Here is a 14643-nt window from a genome sequence, read left to right on the forward strand (position 1 = left end):
AGACGTGAGTCGTTTCTCACAAAGGAAGATTTGACTCTCGAAATACCCTGAAAATATTTTTAAAAATTGTTATTGTTTATTATATTTGTATGCCACCCTTCCCTTTACAGGCTGGTTGGTTTCGAAGGTGCTACTGGACTTGAATCTAACAATCCAGTCAGTTTACAAAGCATGGCTAGGAGAAATTCCCAATAGACAGGCAAAGTGTAAAATCATGTTAAGAACATAAGAACATAAGAACATAAGAACAAGCCAGCTGGATCAGACCAAAGTCCATCTAGTCCAGCTCTCTGCTACTCGCAGTGGCCCACCAGGTGCCTTTGGGAGCTCACATGTAGGATGTGAACGCAATGGCCTTCTGCGGCTGTTGCTCCTGATCACCTGGTCTGTTAAGGCATTTGCAATCTCAGATCAAGGAGGATCAAGATTGGTAGCCATAAATCGACTTCTCGTCCATAAATCTGTCCAAGCCCCTTTTAAAGCTATCCAGGTTAGTGGCCATCACCACCTCCTGTGGCAGCATATTCCAAACACCAATCACACGTTGCGTGAAGAAGTGTTTCCTTTTATTAGTTCTAATTCTTCCCCCCAACATTTTCAATGAATGCCCCCTGGTTCTAGTATTGTGAGAAAGAGAGAAAAATTTCTCTCTGTCAACATTTTCTACCCCATGCATAATTTTGTAGACTTCAATCATATCCCCCCTCAGCCGCCTCCTCTCCAAACTAAAGAGTCCCAAACGCTGCAGCCTCTCCTCATAGAGAAGGTGCTCCAGTCCCTCAATCATCCTTGTTGCCCTTCTCTGCACTTTTTCTATCTCCTCAATATCCTTTTTGAGATGCGGCGACCAGAACTGGACACAGTACTCCAAGTGCGGTCGCACCACTGCTTTATATAAGGGCATGACAATCATTGCAGTTTTAGATGTTCAGGAGAAAGTGAGATAAGCAGGTACAACAGGAAGTTAGAGAGATATAGCAGACGTATAGCTGACCATCTGAAAGGGGTAGGGATACCATCCTGCATCTAAGCTCACCGTGAGCAGTCTAGGGGCAGGGCCTGGGAGGGGAAAGGGTCGCTGATATGCTGACATCACTTCCAGGCAAAAACCCAGAGATGAAGTTATTGTCCCACTTAACACTCTAGGAATCTCCCAAACTATGCTAAATACCATAGAGATGTAGTCAGTTCCTAGAACATCTGAAGGGGGATGACATCAATTCCAGCTGCTTTCCCAGAAGTGATGTTGATACATCAACAATGCTGTCTTCTTTCCCCATTTCCCTTCCACTGCTCCTTAGATCAAGGACAGGCAATGGAAGGGATTCGACCACCCTTAGCAGGCACCTGACATCCCTAGTAGGGAGTAGGCTGTGTAAAAGAACTGTGACTTAGATGAGTTACCTTGGAAGTATGCTTAGCAGGGACATACCACCCAGGGGAACATATGGGCTCTAATGTCCCTTGGGTGCAGCCATTCATTCATTCATTCATTCATTCATTCATTCATTCATTCATTCATTCATTCATTCATTCATTCATGACAATCATTTATGACAATTCATTTATGACAATCATTAAGTGCTGTACCTTATGATTCTTGACAAATGTATTTTCTTTATGTACACTGAGAGCATATGCACCGGAGACAAATTCCTTGTGTGTCCAATCACACTTGGCCAATAAAGATTCTATTCTATTCTATTCTATTCATTTATAATTGCATTTATAAACCGCCCCATCCCTTAAGGGCTCTGGGCGGTGGACAACAAATATTACAAACAATATGGCAATAACAATAACATTTAAAATCAATAACATCTTTAAAATATATAAAATTACAGCGTTCCATTTGGCGTCCAGCGTTAAAACTGTCAGTAAAAACCCCTCCCAGAGAGGGCGACGGTATGTATTTAGTCGCGTGGAGGGCGGAAAATTGCCTCCCATATCCCTACTCCTTCTCCCCAGGTCCATACACTGACTTCAAGACCTGGTGCAAAAAAAGTTGCTTGGTTGTGGTGGGGGAGGGCCCATTCGGGGGCGGAGGGGGGCGGAAAACTCAGATTTTGCCTACATTTTCCCTCTGATGCTTAGGATCCGCGTTCGTGTTTGGTTGCTCTCTCCCTATGTCAAGCAGTTTCCAGGATCTCAAATTAGCAGCAGTTTTAGGGTAGCACTGGGAATTCTGTCTAGGTGTCCATCTGCTAGCATATTCCTCTGTGCAGATATGCATTTATGGTTTTCAGCCAGAATGTCTGATTGCAAATTCGGTCATTCTTGGGATACAGAGTCAGCGGCTGAGGGAATCGGGAGAGGAACGGACAGAACATCATGTGCCATCAGACACATCTTTCCTTCCCTAACCTTCATCGTGAACTGCCTCACTGTGGAGAACGTTTTCCATTTTTCCCTTTTAGAGAGATGCGCATCTCTGGCGGTGGGAGGGGGAAGGGGGGGCGCAGCGGACCTCGGCCATTTCTTTTCCAGGGCAAACTTAACAGTTCAAGGAAAGTATTTACCGAATCGCATCGAGAAGCACGCAGGCTTTGCATTATTTATCATTAGCCACTGATAACTATAAGACGCATGATGCCCCAGGCCATGAATTAGTGATGTTATAAAACAGCCTTCCCCCCACGCCACCACCAAAAAGAAAACCTTTTAGGAACTGCAGTGAATTGTAGCTCCTGATCATATTCCACAGCTTCTCCGGGCTTCTCGTGGAAACGGAGTGGAGACAAGCATCATAAATAAATAACCTAAGTGAGGCAATAAGAAGAGAAGGGAAAACCTCATATGACTCATTCCTCAGACACCCAGCGTAAACGGATGAGAACTTTACTGGAACCCTAAGCTCTGTTTCTCCCACTTCCCACCTGGGCTAAACTTGCAACAACAAAGTCTCAACTGGACCAAAGCCTCTCAGGGGTGCACACGCACACACACGCATGCACGCACATTCACACACGCATTCAGACAAACAGGCCTTCTTCTATCCAAATAGGTTCCTGGTTTTTCTGGTAGGAGTTTTCAGTTGAGGATTTCATTGTTTGCGGCCCTTCTCAGTTTTGAATTCACCCACCAAGTGCCACTGACTTTGAAGGAGTCAACTTCTATCTGAAAGTATGTTAGGCTTTGGAATGGTCTGGTATTCCCATGCTGGCAGGGGCTGATGGAATTTGTAGTCCATGAACATCTGGAGAGCCGCAGGTTGCAGACCCCTGATCTAGATGTAGCCATGGGGTTCTTAGTAGAGTCTGAGTCCAGGTATGGTGGCTAAAGACACCTACTTCCTGTCCCTTTAATAGATGGTTAACTGGATGTTATTTAGTAAGTGGTGCTATTTCCCTCCAAGCCCCAAGAAGCTTCAGCTGTCCATTTCCACACATTGAGCTTCCATTTTATTTATTTATTATTTATTTATTATTTAGTTTTATATACCGCCCTATCCCCGAAGGGCTCCGGGGTGGTGTACAACATAAAAGTCTACTAGAAGTACAATCAGAGCAAGGGGAGCAGGAACTAAATACAGATAAATAAAGTACAAATTACATAAGCTCCACTAGTTATAAAATAGAATAGCTAAAATCCCTTTAAAATCCCATTAAAGAGAAAGGAATTTTTTTCTCCAGGCCTGTTGGCTACCCTGTGTGGCCACTGCTGCTACTCCTCTGACTTCAGGAAGTTCTCAGCTGATGCTAGATCCAGGTAGAGTAGAATGCCTTTCAGACTGCACGTAGAAGCAGTGATTCCCAACCAGGGTTCCGTGGTACCCTGGGGTGCCGTTAGCACGTCCCAGGGGTACCCTGACAATGCTACTGCCCCCCCCCCCACTAGAATCAAATGGATTTGAGGGAGGGGGTTTGGGAGCCTCATGAAAAGCAGCATTGTTTTATTTGCCTAAATTCGGCATGGATTTGGGGAGATTTAAAGGAAGCTCTCCCTTTAAATCCCCCCAATTCACGCCAAATTTAGGCAAACAAACAATGCGGCTGTCAACGCAGCTTTCCCTCCCCTTCCCCTGCTTGTCACTACCCCCACCTTCTCCTGTTGTCCCTGGTTGCCACCCCCCACCTTCCCCTCCCAGTGCCCTCGCTTGCTACCCCCACCTTCCCCTCCCAGTGAAATCTCCCTGCCACCACAAATAGAAACTCTTGTTAACATTTTTAGGGACTCTGACATGACACCCAGTTCACTCAACTTTGAACTTTACTGCACTGTTCAAACAACTTGGGGGGGGGGGAGGCTCTCGAGACTTTCAACATTCAAAGCAGCTACAGCGCCATCTGGACAAAACTCTAACATGATTTTTTAAAACCTGAACATAATGGCCAAATCCCCACCGGGAAATTCAATCTTGATCAAACCAAGTTTGAAAATAAACTGCACCTTTTCATCAAGGTTTCAACCTCCCCACCGCAGCATGTTTCCAGTGAAGACATCTAGGCCTATCTCAGATTCAAGAAATGTAACAATCCCCACTACCATGCGATCGGCTTGGCGGGTCTCTTCTGATTGGCTGTCATGCCCTGCTAGGGTGGGACCTTTTTTTTCTCCCGCAAAAACGTGCTGACGTTCTGACGTCAGAACGTCATCACGTCTCCGCCGTCCAAGTTTCTGGTTGGTTCTGATGCTGTCTCGTGCTCTTGTGAGAACAGCACCGCGCACACTGATTGGTTGTAAGGCATTGGCGTCATGCTCTATGGCAGAAATTTGAACCAAGATTAGACCCCCGATCCTCCCCTCCAACTGGATCAAAGATGTGTTTTTTTAAAAAAGTAGTACTTTCAAGCAGGTTCTGCAAAGACGCAGGATAAGGGGGAGAATGAGCGCCAAAACCGGGATGAATCCTTGTTCGTCCATTAGGCAATGGGGAGTTTTTCCTGAATCCTTGATATTTCGCTTGAGTATCACGCAATTAATTGACCATGGGGAACTGGCCAATGGCTCTTTCTGCATAACCAAGATAAAATGTCTTGAGACAGGAAATAAAACGTTTCCTCTAAAGAGTTCCGAATATTTTTTAGCCGCCAAATATTTTGTTTCCAGCCTCAAAATGATTTATTTGCATCTTGTTCCCTGGCAGTTCTTTTTCTGAAAATGTCTTGAAAAAGTTTTCACTTGCTGTGTGTAGGTCTTTAAGACATTTCCCTCACCTCACAGATTTCCTTGCACTGTATTTTTGTCAGATTTTTTTTTAAAAAAATGTCAGATTTTAAAAACTTATTTTAGGGGGTCATGTTCCAAGAACATTGGTGGTGATATACAAAGTATGATTAAATCACCATTCTTTTACCCTGAATGTGAGCCTATGCTATCACTCTTCAAAAGAACACATTTTTTTACTATTGGGATTGTGTGTTAGAGTAAAAATGCACAAATGTCAAGGATGCGTCTGTGATTTAATTCATGGCAAATAGGACAGTGTTTTTATTACAGTCTACTGATACTGCCAAGTCCAATTCTTCTTTGCAAGTGGGTTGGCTCCTGAAGACTCCAAGGGCTTGATGAACAGGATTCAACATGATGAAGGTTTCCAGGAGTACTCTCACCCATTACAAACATAAAAAGAAACCCTGAAACATAGCAAATATAAACAACTACCTTCCCAGTAGTTCCCAACAACATTGCAGTTACCTTAACAAGGTGTTAAGGGTTTATACAAATCAAGGTCCGAGTCTGGTAGCCTTGTCTCCTCCAAACTACATGAGCTCTGCAGCCTTCTGCTGCTTTGAGTCTCCACCCCTTTCTGGGTCAACCCATTCTGAGTATGGGGGTTACACCTACAGTCCACTAAGAAGTCTGCCATCTAGGCATGAACAGACACACACCTGTTTAGTTCCACACCTGATGAATTACATGCCTTCTGACCATACCTTTGGCCAATCCTTCCCCCGTTCTCTATGACTGTATCAATCTGTTAATTTGTATTTATTTATTTGATTGGGGGAGCAAAAAAAATTGCCACCGCACAACTGGACTGTCAGCAGGGTTGCTGACTCTGGCTTGGGATATTTCTGGGGGAGATGTCTGAGAAGGAAAGAGTTTGAGGAGGGAAAAGAGCTCAGTGGGGTGTGAGGTCATATCTTGTGATGCCATATCCAGGTCAAAGGTCAGCCCCAACTCCTCCTGTTCCTGTGAAGTGACTTCCTCTCGTCAAAATTCAAATTTTAAACTTCCCATCACATATAATTTCCGCTGCCTTTTCTCCTCTCTGATGTCGCTTGTAGGCTTCTGTAATGCATGATGTCCGTATGTCATTGACCTATGATCCAAAATATTTGTGGTGGTAAGCAGTGGTGGGATCCAAAAATTTTAGTAACAGGTTCCCATGGTGGTGGGATTAAAACTGGCTTAGTGCCAATGGGGCTGGGTGGGGCACAATGGGGGGCGTGGCTGGGCATTCCAGGGGCGAAGCATTCCTGGGCGGAGCTGTGGCAAGGACGCAGCCCCTGCGCCGGTCCTTGGGCAGGAAACGAATGCACGCAGGCGCAGGTTGCCACGCACACCGGTGCACCTCCTGCTAGACTGCTTCAAGTTCTGCGCGCTACTGCTGAGGAGCGGAGGAGGGGCGTAACTAAGGCCAAAATCACGTGGCAAAATCACCAATTAGTAACCCCCTCTCGGCACACACAAATAATTAGTAGCCTACTCTTGGGAACCTGTGAGAACCTGCTGGATCCCACCTCTGGTGGTAAGACTGGCTACTATCCAGTTATGTTCCACTCAACAACAAAAGCCCCCCGGGCACCTAGAATTAAGGGGTCATTAGTCTATTGGCAGCTTTGCGTTCGTCCTGATGAAGTGAGCTGTGACATTACCTCTGTTGTGTATTTCCTCTGTAACAAGCTAACCTGGGAGGTCTCGGTGTACGCTGGAAATGAGGAGCAAAATAGCTTCACTTGCCCGCTAGTAGGGTTGCCAGCTATGAGTTTTGGGGGTGGAGCCTGTAGTGGAGAAAACTGGGGCAGAGAAGGGACTTCAATAGGATATATACCATCCATTTTCTCCTGAGGAACTGATATCTGTGGTCTGGAAAAAAGAAGTAGTTCCAAGGAATCTCCAGGCCCCACCTGGAGGCTGGCATCCCTAGTTGGTTGGCAGGCAAAGTCAGGCCAGCCAACTGAGGAAATCAGCTGTCGTCCTCTCCACATGTTGATGTCACTTCCGGCATGACCTGAAAGCCCTGGCGTTGTGCCAGGGTGATGGTCTAGCATTCGCCACAAAACTCCGTGGCTTCCATAGAGTTCTTCTCCATCTAAAAAGGACGGGTTAGTTCTTAATTGCCATTGGAATCCCTATTTTACATTGCTCCCATAAGCTGACCACGCGGAAAGCGTCTTGAATGTCTGAACTGGGCTTCAGTTGCCAACTGTTTGGGGGATTGTGAAGGATGCTTGTTTTTGATTGGCTGCAGATAACAGACTTGTAAAAACATTGCTGTTCCAGGCTGGCCTTCCTCTGTTCATCCAGGGAACCTGAGATTCATAATGTGCATTTGGCGAGGCCTTTGCATACTCAGGGAAAGGAGGAGAGGGGGCGAATTGTGTTGACTCAGCTATGTCTCCAACCATATGCATTAACTTCGCAGACTGATGCTGCATTTGGTCAGCATAGCGCAGCTGAGCAGGGAAGGAAATGTAGAACTGTAGAGTCCACAGGAGTAGATGTAAAATATTAGGTCAAGGATGTTTGACCCGCTATGCTAAAAGAGTTCCGTAGTTTGAATTCATTTCACAGCCACTTCCATTGGTATGCACTCGTCATAAGGATATAGTATATATTGTCTAAGTGATTATGGACTAAAAGCCAATTCACACATGCCTGAACTTGTTTGAATCACCTGATTATTCAACACTAGAGACCAGGGGTAGGGAACCTGCGGCTCTCCAGATGTTCAGGAACTACAATTCCCATCAGCCTCTGTCAGCATGGCCAATTGGCCATGCTGGTAGGGGCTGATGGGAATTGTAGTTCCTGAACATCTGGAGAGCCGCAGGTTCCCTACCCCTGCTAGAGACTATCTGAGCTGAACATGCAGACTGCTTCCATTGACAAGTGTCGTTTTTGAACTAATGCACAAGCTCGGGCTGCGGTGTTGCTCACAGGATGGTTCTTTCACACATGCAAGTCAATGTTTCTGTCCTGAAGAAGTAAACATGTGCATAGATATATGTGAACAGGGTCTTTTCCAGCAGAAAAATACACACAATTTGCTACTCCAGTGTGGTGTAGTGGTTAAGAGCAGGTGGATTCTAATCTGGAGAACCAGGTTTGATTCCGTACGCCTACATTCCTGCTGGGTGACCTTGGGCTAGTCACAGTTCTTAAGAACACTCTCAGCCCCACTTATCTCACAAGGTGTCTGTTGTGGGGAGAAGAAGGAAAAGGAGCTTGTAAGCCACCTTGGCCCCTTCCGCACATGCAGAATAATCCACTTTCAATCCACTTTGCATCTGGATTTTACTGTGCAGAATAGCAACATCCACTTTCAGGGCCTTTCCCCACTTTTCCTGCTGCCGCCGTCGCTGTGCGCTGCTCTGAGCGCGCGGCATCCCTGCGCGGGGTCATCCAAAGGCGCCGTTTTTGCCAGCGCCAGGGATGCCGCGTGCTGAGGGGGCGCAAGAGCGGCAGCGTCGGGGCGGCTGCGCTGTTGCCGCTCCTGACGTGGGGAGTGCAGTGGGACCCCGCGCTACTTGCGGAGAGTAGCGCGGGGCTTAAGGTAAGTGGGGAAAGGGCCTCAAACAATTGTAAAAGTGGATTGAATGTGCATTATTCTGTGTGTGCGTAAGGGGCCAAGGGCTTGAGTCTCCTTACAGGAGAGAAAAGTGGGGTATAATCCAAAACTCTTCTTTTTCAATTATCAGCCCCCCCCCCCCCCCAAATAAAGAAACTTGCAGGAAAAACAGAAAAAACCGGCAGGAAAACAGGTGAGGGGCAAGGTGTGCTGAGAAAATGGCACCAAAGAGGAAATGCAGGGAAGGCAGAGAGGCAAGGGAAAGATCTTAAAGGGACTGCACGGACAAATGAAACTTAGTTTATAGTTTAATAGTTTAATACAGCCAAAGGCCAGTAAAGACAAATGAAGCTGTTTTGAAAACATTTCAACTAAAGAATCGTTTTAAAAGCACATTGGTTTAAAACGTTTTGAGGCTGCAAATAGAACACTTCACGGCAAAAATAATTTAGAACTCCACAGAGGAAATGTTTTATTTCCTGCCTCAAAACATTTTAAAGTGTTTGTTGTGGGTTTTCCGGGCTGTGTGGCCGTGGTCTGGTAGATCTTGTTCCTCACGTTTCGCCTGTGGCTGGCATCTTCAGAGGTGTGTCACAGAGACACACTGTCTCCAGTGAGAAGGGAATGTTTAGTGGGGTATATATTGTCTATGTCCCAGGGTGGGGAACCAATCAGTAAGTGTTTGGGTGGAACTTACTATTCAAAAGTGTGGCTGACTGCACTGAATTGTGTGTGTGTGTGTGTGTGTGTGTGTGTGTGTGTGTGTGTGTGTGTGTGTGTGTGTGTGTGTGTGTGTGTGTGTGTGTGTGTGTGTGTGTGTGTGTTCAGGCCAGGGAGTGATTTGCATTTGCATTCCTTGCAGCAGCAACAGTCTTAGTGAAAGCAAACCCTGTGTCTGGGTAGAGTCCACTGTCCATGAACCCACCACGCCACTGGCCTTTGCTTCTGGCGTTTTTAAGTACTGGGAGCCAAGTTTTGTTAATTCTCAGAGTCTCTTCCTTCTCGTTGAAGTTTTCTCAGTGTTTGTGGATTTGATTTGTTTTAAAGTGTCTGTGCGGAAAGGGCCCTAATCCAGCAATCCTGTTTCACACCGCAGCCAACCAGTCGCTCTAGAAGGCCAAACAAACAGATCGTAGAAACGGAGGCCTTCCCCTGATGCTACTTTCTATACCAGTGATGGCAAACCTATGGCACGGGTGCCAGAGGTGGCACTCAGAGCCCTCTCTGTGGGCACGCACAAACAGAGTTCATAATGTGGAGGGGGGGAATTGCCCCCACACACACATCTAGGCTAGCCTGGGCCACTGGGCTCAATTATTAGCATTAAACCTAAGACCTAGTTTTGGGGAAGCAGTATAGGTAACCCTGTTAAGCGCTGCTAAACCCCACTGATTTTCATGCAAAGAACTAAAGTACGATCCTTTATCTGGGAGTAAGCTCGGTTGCTGGCAATGTGGCTTGCTTCTGAGTAAACCCTCCTAGGGTAATGATTCACCCGTTTGAAGAGTTGCATGGTTGCTTCAAAGCAAAGCCAACAACTACCACCAAGCTTATTCCAGAGTAATGCACGCCTTGGAGCCAACCATTTTTTCTAAACTAAAACCTCAGTATTCAGGTTAAATTGCCGTGTTGGCACTTTGCGATAAATAAGTGGGTTTTGGGTTGCAGTTTGGGCACTCGGTCTCGAAAAGGTTCGCCGTCACTGTTCTATGCTGCCTTCTAGCGCTGGTATTCAGAGCTTAGCTGTCTCGGCAGATCCTTTTATGCACCCTGGGTAGTAGACCCCTTCCTCCATGAATCTGCCGAACCCCCTTCAGGTGTGGCTGCCTAAGCTGGCTCTATGGTCTTGCTGACCCAGTTAATTATCACTCTACATTAACTGCAATTGTTTTCCCGGTGCCTGCTATCTGTATTCGTTACTTCAATTGAGAGCCTGAGAAGGTACAATATTGACATCTCGGCAATTTGCACAATAAAGTTTAACAGTTTACATCTCATCTACGGCTTCATCAATGTTTTCAATGTATCACCTGCTCAGTTGATTGGTATTTATGCGCGCATTGATTCTTCTTTTTCTTCTTTCCCCCCTCCCCCACCCTGTCTCTGCTTCGCTTTCCCAAGCCTGCAAGCGCAAAGAACAAGAACCAAACAAAGACAGGAACAACTCCCAGAAGAAATCGCGTCTGGTCTTCACCGATCTCCAACGTAGAACACTTTTTGCCATCTTCAAAGAGAACAAACGTCCGTCCAAAGAAATGCAGATCACGATCTCGCAACAGCTGGGCTTGGAACTTACTACGGTCAGTAACTTCTTCATGAATGCTAGGAGGCGGAGTCTCGAGAAGTGGCAAGATGACCTGAGCACCGGGGGATCTTCCTCAACCTCCAGCACTTGTACCAAAGCATGATCGAAGAGCAGAATCTAAATTGGGCACAACTCAACTAATGTGTAACGAAAGAAACGTATTCTTAACGGGGCCCTTCACTGGTGATTTGAAAGCACAGTTCTCTTAGACAGTAATACTAATTTCCAGCTTAGGACATTGAATCTGATTTAAACGACTATCCCTTTTTTCTTTTTTTTTAGCGTTCAAGTCAAAAATGCACCCAAGACAAGCTAAGCATGTCTGAAATAGAAATAGGTCATTCATGACTCCAGTTGATCCGCAGCCAAGGTGGCAGAGCCAGGCCAAACTTCAAATATTCGTTCATCTGTTTTGATGAATGGGATTTTTGTTGGGATCAGCAGGCAAAATGGTGCCTGGCTTAGAAAACTGGCCACCCAAAGAAAGCCAAACATGTCTGACCTAATTTATTTGTCTGAATGCTTAGATTATATACACTACACTATACCAAAGCTCACAAACATGAAACATACAAGTACTGAGCACAAACTTTAAATAAGACCTAAGAACATTGGGTTTTTATTTTAGAAACTCAGGCATTGTTACATTAAATATTTTCAGAATGATCTGACTACACCCTTTTGGGCTTTTAAAAATATATATATATTGTCTTTAAAGAAAATATTGTCTGTGAACATACAGTCTTGGATCAGTATGATTCGGTTCCCTTGAACCCAAACTATCAAGCACAAAGACAATAGACAGAGAAAAGTGGAACAGCTCTGGACTCTTTGCCTGTTCTTTCAAGACGTGCTCGGAGTTAGGGAGGTGTTAGTGAACACATTGGTTTCAAGCACACTTTTTGCAGGTTTTCACAATTTCTATTTGTACATAGTGCCGACACACACTCAGGAAACCAGTTTCAATGCTACCACACAGAGCAAATGCAACACTTCCAAAGCTCTAACATTTGAGGGTTTTTTATTTCTCTGGAGGGGGTGGGAAAGAACCTCGATTCACACACTCATTAGTTTCAAGACATCCAATTTGTCACCGTCCTCCAAGTAACGGGTTTGGTTTTGATTTTGCCACATTGCTTCTCTCTATTCACGTTAGCTGGTGTTTTTAGGCAGGAAAATAAGACAAAACTATGCCTTCGAGATGTTACCGTCTACTTGATCGCTTACTTAACTCTAATCTCCAGGTCTGTTCCATGGATTAAAAAAAAAAACTCATCTCCACCTTACCACATCATGTAAGAATGCAGCACACCAAAGATGCAGGCTTCTGCAAACCAAAGATCATAATCACCATTTTCTAACATTCATCCTTGTTATCACCATCAACATAGTCAGATCCTGAGTATGTTAGAAATTAGCAGCAGTCGACGCCTAGCTCTCTTTCGGTTCCTCCTCCCGGCGAGCCTGAAGAGACAATGCTCTCGAAGGAAGTAGCGAAGCTAACTTTTCACCGTGCTAGTGTCCAGTGTTCATGGTACCCATTCGCCATCTTTCTCACTGGAGCTCTTACAGTCACCTCAATGTGCATATTTACCAGTGAATAGCCCCCTTTCTTTGGAACACCGCTTGAGTGTTCAAAACCAAGCCAAACGCTGTTAACGATCCTTTAAAGACACTTGAGACTCTTTTATGTACTACTTAATTGAAACCAAAGAAACTTTTTTCTGCACCTACTACTGCAACAAACTATTCCGTTTAGGGAAAAAAAATTAAAAAGAAATGAATAATAATTTAAAAAAAAAAAACCAAAACAAGGAAGCACGTCAGGAAAAAAACAAAACCGATGCGAACACACTGTGTTTTGACAGACATCTTGGGACATTTTTAGGAAGCAGAGTTCAAGGAAAGGGTTGACAAGAAAAGAATGGAAAAGCCAATGGGATTGCTGCTTCATTTGACAACTCAGTAATCTTAAAGTTGAAGATTGTCTTTAATTTGTGCCTATGCAGTTTTTTCAAAAGAACAAGGAACAGAGCAACCGAGACCTCAACAGCTACAATACCAAAGATGAGGATTTCTCATGACTTTTCGTTCAGTTCATTTACTTCCCTTGCACAGCTAATATGCTTGTAGCACCATTGATCTGTGTAAAGGTAAATTGATTCTGTTTCTTTTGAGCAGCACCAACCAACCAACCAAGCAAAAGATGATTTTCTTTCAGTTCTGGTTTTTTTCCCCCCCAGTTTCAGCTCCTGCATGGAATCTTCTAAAGGATTCTGTGGGCTCCAAGTATAAGATGTTGGGATACTAAACTAAACAATCTTCTCTAACCACAACTAGCAGGGTGGGTGAGGGGTGGAGGGGAGGGGAGCGCGTCGTACTGGTGAAATGCTAGTTTTGGTTCAATGAGGTTGTGTATGTTTCGTGCTTTTTAAACTCTTTTCTAACAATGCAGGATTAGAGGGGAAATGTTGTGAATGCCAACTTGGTGACGTTTTCTTGGTTGAGAGAGGGATACTATGGGGGGTGGGGGTGGGGGAGAGTCCAGATCATGGAATCCAGTTAACTCTTCATCATGTTATTCAGGGTGTTTCATGTGTCCATTGAGTCATGACCAGCCAAGTCCAAAATTTTCTTATATAACGTGATGGCACTTCCTTAAATCTGCTAAATGTTCTGTCCCTTTCTCCATTGATGACCTAATATGTGTATTGTAGGTTATCTTCCCGGGACGATTGTCCAGGTCAGACCTTATTACATCCCCCAGTTCCTGCATACACGTTCCCCCACTTCCTCTATTTACTTCTTGCACACCACACTCTGTAGGACCCTTCATATCTGATGTAAAGTTATTGCACCTGAAGCAGTCAGAGATGCATGACCAGTTTTTGTCCGCACAGCCAATAGGTATCACACTATTTGGGCCCACATGTTCTGTTGGGAGGGATCCCCCCCCCCCCGTTCTGTTGGGAGGGATCCTCTCCCAACTAGGAAACACTGTATTGCCACCAATTTCTAAACCTCCAATGAAATTTTGACTTCATTCTAATAATTAGAAATGAATGCTACTTCCACGTGATGGACTAAATCCACCTCTGATAATTTAGTGAGCCAGCTATAGGTTCTTGGGATTCTTTTTACAGATTTGATATTTTGGAAACTATAACTATTTGAGAATCGGTTGACTGCCCAAGAAACTGACCTGTGTTCTATAATCTAGCACTGTTAAAATACGTGGAGATTGTTACTGCTGAGAGCACAGATTTCAAAATGAGAAAGAAAGGGAAAAAAGAAAGGAAGACAACTTTCCATAGAGAAAAGACACGCACGTTATTTATTTCTTCGAAAAATTAATTTGGCCGCAGTACATAGTCCTTACATGGAAAACAGATAACATTTCAAAAGTTCCAAAAATTCAGAGGAGCTCAGATTTCGGAGGTGGATTTTTCTTCTTCTCAAAAATGAGTACGGATAGGAAGATTTTAACATCAAAAATCTACATTTCCATTAAGAATCACCATGACAACAAATAAATGCTGATTTTTAATTCTCTCAATGGTCACAGGGACAGATCAGGAAAACATACCATGCATGAGTTTTG

The 14643-nt window shown here is 44.7% G+C and overlaps 1 protein-coding gene across 1 annotated transcript in view; it reads left to right on the forward strand.

Annotated features, from left to right (window-relative positions):
* Window positions 1–14325, forward strand: part of ONECUT2 (one cut homeobox 2) — an 84853-nt gene extending 70528 nt beyond the window's left edge. The window contains exon 2 of the mRNA XM_048503015.1: window positions 10859–14325. Coding sequence (XP_048358972.1) covers window positions 10859–11145 — 287 coding nt within the window. The 3' untranslated portion in view covers window positions 11146–14325. The remainder of the gene's footprint in view (window positions 1–10858) is intronic.
* The last annotated feature ends 318 nt before the right edge of the window (window positions 14326–14643 follow it).

The sequence above is a fragment of the Sphaerodactylus townsendi genome, linkage group LG07 (assembly GCF_021028975.2).
Source record: "Sphaerodactylus townsendi isolate TG3544 linkage group LG07, MPM_Stown_v2.3, whole genome shotgun sequence".
NCBI classification, from domain to species: Eukaryota; Metazoa; Chordata; class Lepidosauria; order Squamata; family Sphaerodactylidae; genus Sphaerodactylus; species Sphaerodactylus townsendi.